This window comes from Panthera uncia (genome assembly GCF_023721935.1).
Source record: "Panthera uncia isolate 11264 chromosome C1 unlocalized genomic scaffold, Puncia_PCG_1.0 HiC_scaffold_4, whole genome shotgun sequence".
NCBI classification, from domain to species: domain Eukaryota; kingdom Metazoa; phylum Chordata; class Mammalia; order Carnivora; family Felidae; genus Panthera; species Panthera uncia.
Genome location: NW_026057585.1, coordinates 10,971,460 through 10,977,993, shown reverse-complemented (window position 1 = coordinate 10,977,993; position 6,534 = coordinate 10,971,460). Strand labels below are relative to the sequence as shown.

General features: G+C 53.4%; 1 protein-coding gene across 1 annotated transcript; it reads right to left on the bottom strand.

The window, feature by feature from the left end:
• Nucleotides 1-1,215: 1,215 nt before the first annotated feature.
• On the bottom strand, nt 1,216-3,897 carry KCND3 (potassium voltage-gated channel subfamily D member 3). Its single transcript, XM_049616563.1, has one exon. The coding sequence runs from the start codon at nt 3,461-3,463 to the stop codon at nt 2,354-2,356; it is 1,110 nt and encodes a 369-aa protein (XP_049472520.1). The 5' UTR covers nt 3,464-3,897; the 3' UTR covers nt 1,216-2,353.
• Between the last annotated feature and the right edge of the window lie 2,637 nt (nt 3,898-6,534).

Sequence of the window (6,534 nt, the reverse complement as noted above, 5' to 3'; positions counted from 1 at the left end):
GTGGTCTCCCCAGCGACAGTAAAACAGCACCTTTTGCTAGGAAAGCAGCCATTAATTTCAAAGGCAGTCTTTAAACTGGCCAGAGACAGAGGTTTTATTTACAAATTCCCTGTGTGCCTAGTAGAGTGGCGGTAGTACTCACCGCACTGATGTTTTCTTGCAGAGTGATATGACTAGAAGAAACTAACACTCCGTGGCCATAATATAAAAGAAGTAACGCTGGGGGGCTCTGCCTTCCACCTATGTCCCCGACAGTCTGGGTGTAAGCGGAGTGGTGAGTGGACAGAGAAAGGGCACTGGAGGCAGTCAGGCTGGTTTTGGAGAACCAGCGCTGCCCCTTCTCAGCTGTATGACTACAGAAATCTACTTGACCTCTCCAAGCCTCGCCTTCTTTCTGTGTCTTCAAAGTTGTATGGCATTTTTCCTACCTTGCAGGACTGCTGTGAAGACTTCAAGGGATAATGTATGCAAAGTGCTTAGCGCACTGCTGACACATGGTAGACACACACACATGCTGTTATACTAATAATAAAAAGTAATAGGCAGGTGGCCACTGAAGTTTCCATCGATCTCTTCTGAAACGATCCCATTTTAACTCTGACATCCATCTGTCTGCCCTGTTTTCTCCCCATGGCAGTCCTGAGGCATCACTCTGGTGTCATGAGTCCCCATCAGAGGGCACTTAAGGACACTGGATAGTCAGAGCCACATCGGGAGCATGGCCAGGGAGGTCTTGGCCATGGGTGAGGTCGCCTTCAGGAGAGTGAAGGGATGGGCAGGGTCAGCCTAGAAGGGGTAAATGTGTCTCTTTCTCTTGATACGGTGGCCAGCCCCCAAGCCACTTTATCCCTAAATATCCTGCTGTGCCAAGAAGCCCACATCTGCCACCTAAACCAAGAGACAAGGTCAGATGACCAGACATTCTTACCCACTCCGGGCGTGAGCAGCTGTTCAAAGAACTGTGTGTGTGCTGGAGGGAGAGGAAGGGGCAGGATGGCCTGTGTCAGACCGACAAGAGACAAAGGGAATGCCCCCATCAAATATGGCCTCCACAAATGGACAATGACACCCCTTGCTCTCCCCCTCCCGTGTGGCACAATGACAAATGTAATCATTTTAAAAGGTCCCGTCACCTGCTCAGTCATTCCCAATAAGCACACACAGCACTATGGAAAAACCGACACCAGTGCCGCAGGGTTTCAGGCCAGGAAAAAAAAAAAATCGAATCACCAGGACGCCACCAACCGAATTGTCAAAGACCAAATAAAAAGCTTCATGAATTCTCCATCAGCAATATAACGCTTCCTGGCCTAAGCAAATACAGACCCAGCACATGAATTGTAAAGGGATTTTTGCATTAGCCTCAGTGACTCGCAACGCCCAAAGCAGAAACCCCTAAGAAATCTAAGAAATACATGTCTCCATAAAGCTGCCTTCGTTGGCTCTAATCCTGTTAGGGTGAAGATTGCAATCTCCTTCCTGAGCCCCTTCCTCTGATGGAAAGCTCGCATGCCAGCACCATAAATACATTTCTGTGACCTCAGCTGGAGAAGGGACCTCGGGGAGATGGAAGAGACAGAGTCACCCGTAGCCTTGCTGAGTGCCTCTCCCTCCCTCTGATGATATTGCTGCTTCTGTGTCTGACCACGTGATCCGTGCAGACCACCTCAGAGTCGCCCAGGTAGGCCGGGGCATTCAATCACAGAGTCGGGCTGAGGAAGCAAGACTGCAACTCCTTCCATGAGAAGAAAACAAATCGGATGCCCCGCTTTGCAGAAAACCCAAGTTCAGAGTCACTTAGAGAAAGTCTGCTCAGATCCACTGAACCCTTGAGCATCTGTGGCAGCAGAGAAGAGAAGGCAACAGAGAAATAGCCTGCAGATATATTACAGAAAGAAATGCAAGAAGGATCCAGAAGTGCTCTCGGTGTCTTCTGATTAATGGAAATGTGTACCCTCCTTACGACACTCACAGAACTCCTCAGGGCCTTCTTCCTTCCTACCTGCTGCCCCGTTTCTCTCTCAGTGACAGCCCTTACAAGCACGGAAGCTTGTAAGAATACAGCCACTCACCCCACCCCCCACAACACACTGCACACATGGCTGAGAAGACAAATGACGGCTTGATTTTCCATGTTGTATAAAATGCATGCCTCCCCCCAAAAGAAAACTCAATTCAGAGCAAGCTACCACCCCCAAACAAATCACTTGTGTGCCTTCCTCTTCTGATGAGGCAACTCCCCTTGCTCCTACAACTTGGCCAAGCGACTCCCCACTCCTCTGCCCAGTCCTGATGCCATCCACGGTTTCCCACCCATCCAACCTCCACCCTCTTCCAGTCTACCGGCACAGACTTACCCCAGTGTGGTCATGGTGACAATGGTGTACCAAAAAGAGGCAGGAATGCTCGTGAACTTGCTGGCAGAGGAGCCCTTCTCCGCGTAAAACATCACAGTGGCAAAGATGATGATGGCCATGGTGAGGGAGAAGAGGAGAAAGCCGAGTTCGGAGGCACAGCTCTTGAGCGTGTAGCCCAGGATCCGCAAGCCCTGGGAGTGGCGCGAGAACTTGAAGATCCTGAAGACGCGGAAGACCCGGAGCGTGACAAAGGCACCGGACACGTCCTCATTGTTGGTCATGACCAGGCCGATGTAGTACGGCATGATGGCCACCACGTCGATGATGCTCATGACGCTGCGGATGAAGCGGTAGCGGCTGGGCGCCGCGAAGAGCCGGAGGAGGTACTCCACGGTGAAGATCATGACGCAGGCAGTGTCCAGGCAGAAGAAGGCCACCGAGTAGCGCTCTCCACAGGGCAGCTCCTTGCTCCCGGGCACCGTGCCGCACGGCACCGTCTCCACCACGTTGGTGATGACCGACACGGCAATGAAGAAGCCAGTCACGTAGTAGAAGACCAAGGCCAGTGTGCTGGTGTGCGGGTTCTCGAAGGCCCGCCACATGGTCTGGCGGAAGCTGAGCGAAGGCATGGACTCCTGGTTGTTCTCCGAGTCGTTGTCGTCCATGAGCCGCTCGGCGTTCTCCCTCTTGCGGTCCTTGTACTCCTCGTAACAGCAGTCTCCGATGATCTCCGGGAGGATGCCATAGAAAGCCAGCTCATCGTCGTAGGCCGAGATGCACTCGTAGCGCGGGTAGTGCAGCTTCCCCGTGCGGTAGAAGTTGAGGACGCACCGGAACACCTCTGGGTCCCGGTCAAAGAAGTACTCCTTGGTGTCCTCATTGAAGAAGAACTCCTTCTCCGTGCTGCCCAGCAGCGTGTCCGGGTAGCGCTCCAGCGTGGTCCGCCAGGTCTGGAACCTCCGGCCGCTCACGTTGAGGACGATCAGTTCATCCTGCCGCTTGTTCTTGTCGGCAGGGGCGAGGGGCATGGGGCAGTTGGCCACTGGCATCCACCCGATGGCCGCCGCCCGCGCAAAAGGCAGCCAGGCTGCCACTCCTGCCGCCATGGTGACTCCAGCTCTTGGGCCGGCCACTGCTCAGAGGCTTTGCACACCAGCTTGGAGTTAGTTCCGGGACCCCTGGGAGATGGGAGGAGAGAGCAGAGAAGCGGGTGAGTCCGTGATTGCCTCCCAGGTAGGAAATGGGACACAGGGAAGGGTCCGTGCTGAGTGGAACAGCGAGCAAAAGTCTTGAAGGCAAATTAACGAAACCGAAGCCGCCACCGAAGAGAGGAGACTGGATTCCTTTCCCTCCCCTCCTAGGGAGAGCACCTAGCACAGGGCAGTGCCGCAGTGTGGGATCACCAGATGTTGTTGACTGCCCGACAAATTGTCGAGTTCCAAGAAGGCTCAGGAGCATTTGGAGGGAAAGCCTCTTTACTAGGAAGATCTGGGAAGACGCAGGTAATAATCAGCTCTGAAAGGTTATGGCGTTATTACGAATTTAAATTGGGAGAGGGTAAATGAGTTCTCATTAAAAGAATTTAAAAGTGGGATAAACATGCTAATTTTTATTTCACTCTTCACCCACCAGGGTAATCAGGAATGGGGTGTGGGTGAGAGAGATCAGGTAAACACATGCTTTCCACTCCCCCCTGGTGAGATGGAGGCCGGGGCTGCTCGTGTCTGGAAAGTTCTCCGAGATGGCAGGTGAAGACGGTAGGCCTACAGCTTGGTACAGTTCTGTTCCCCAAGTCCCATGGAGAAGGCTGTCCCTGGTGCTACCTTCTGGGACACCTGGCAACCTAGCCTCCAATCGTATCCCTCAGAGCCATGACAGAAAGATGTGGGAGAGGCCGTGAGGCATGGTGGGGTTCCCTCCCCATCCTGTAAAGGGGGTCCTGGGGTCTTGGCTCACCTGCCTTCCATGCATTGTCCCTCTCCCTCCAAGAGGAAGCTGAACCACACTCACTGCCGTCTCCAGATTCCTCGCCTCCCGTCTCCATCTGCCCACCATCCAGAGCTCCCTCGGGTTATATAACAACACTCTTTCCCATGCCAGTGCCTTTCACCTGGCCCCACTCCACCCCTGGAGGCTCCTCCAGAGCTGGGCCACCTTGTCCCCTCACCCACCAGTCTCTCAACCACACCGTGGACACACCTCCCTGTCACCTGCATGGCTGGGGGGAAACAATGGCTTGAAGAATTATTTTTGGCCTTGAGAAACAGATTTACCTTCCCAAATCTGGCTTTTTAAAGATGATACTGAAATGACTCTGAATCCCCAAATGTGTTGCCATCTGTGGGAAGACATGTGGTGACACAGAAACAACGTAACAGCACCAGGAAATTGTTTGGGGTTGACACACTCATTTTCACTAATCCTAAACTGGCACCCGGACCCAGCCCTAACTCAGAATTATTTGGACACTCTGGAGTTCAGTTGGCTTGACTCCATGTTTAAATCAGTGAGGCAGACGATCTTCGTCTTTCCCTGTAAACCTGCTTCCTTCTCCTGACTACCAACTCCTCTAGGCTGTCAGATGTCTATCGCCGCTCACTCCTGAGCTGCCACTAGACTTTCCCGTCTGGACAAGGTCAACCCGAACTTCCCTCCTTGCCAAAACCTGCTCATCAGTCAACCTTTTGTTCACGGCTTCCCTAACCCCAGGCCTGTCCCTTTGGCCATCTTTCTCATTGCTTCACCCACACGGTTTGCCAAATAATGAGACAATAGCTCTTACTGCCCTCGTTAAGGCCCCAGTTTGCTCCCTTCCCACTGGCCTGCTCATCTCTCGTCCCACCCGACCCCTACCGTTTCTCCCGGTCCCTGGGGAACCCATTCTGCTCAGAGTAACCTCCCTAAAGCAAGGTTCTGGTGGTGCCTTATCCCACAACCCACAAAATCAAGTCCAAACTCTGGCCCAGCATTCCAGGACTGCCACAGACGGATCCTGGCTTACCTTTCCAGCCCAAGCCCCATGCACCCGTGCAGACCTCCAGCAACAAGACCAGAGCGGCTCGTGCACAGACTGTGTGGGGCGCTGTTTCTGGACACTCTTCCTTCCGTGGGGAATATCCTTTCCCTTCGGCCCTCCTAGTCGCCTCCCTGTTCCTCACCCTCTCTGTGACGCCCCCTTGAAATCCTCTCCTTCTCTGGGCTCACAGAACCTTGTTTGCTCCTCTCTTCTGGCACCTATTGCCCTCTGGGTTGGATTACAAGACACTTTCAACATGTCTTATTAACACTCGCGGCTCACTATCGTCCTGCACGTACTCTATGCCAGGCTCTGCGCGAACGGGCTCCTGTCATCATCTCACTGTTATCCTCCCAGCAACCCTGGAAGCCGCCTGAGAGTTGGCGGCGTGCCAGCCAGAAATGGACAGGTCGGGGATCCCACCTCGGGCAGGGTGACCCCCACCCCCCGGCCCCCGTCACCCCATGCCCCCCAGCCTATGCTACGTGACTTCTCAAGGTCTTCCGTCCATAGAAGAATGGCAGCAGATGTCTACACAGGGCTGACTGTGTGCCAGGCACTGTACCACATGCTTACGTGGCCCACGTCAGCTGAGCCCACTGATGGCCCTAGGGGGTAGACACCACTGTGGTGTCCATTTTGTAGGTGAAGAAGATAAATCATGAGGAGCTTTAGTAACTGGCCTAAGGATGCGATAAGAAAGCAGAGAGATTTAAACCCAGGCAATGCGGAGTTCAAGGGTACAGCCCTGTTGCCCCCACCCCCTGCCCGGTCCCATAGTAAGCTCCTGAAGGGTAAAGGCCACGACGCCTCAGTTTTTACATGACAGCCCAGGAGGTAGCTCAGTGTGCTGCTGTCAGTAGGTTCTCAGACTGGGAACCCTGATTTTACAGCCGCCATTTGCATTCTGTCAATTTTACTCCATGCCGTGCTAAGTGTGGGGGGCGGGGTCCAGGGTAGACTTTTCTCTCTCCTAACAGACAATACACTCTGAAGACAGATCGGAATCAAAAGAAGCCAACTGAAGTGGCTCTGACTCACTGTGCTCTCAGTCAGGTTTTCTCAAGGAGCCAATCTCTGCCTCAGTTTCCTCATCTGCATGCTAAAGAGAATATTCACAGGCCCCTCTGCTCCCTCAAAAAGGGAGGTTGATTCAGATGC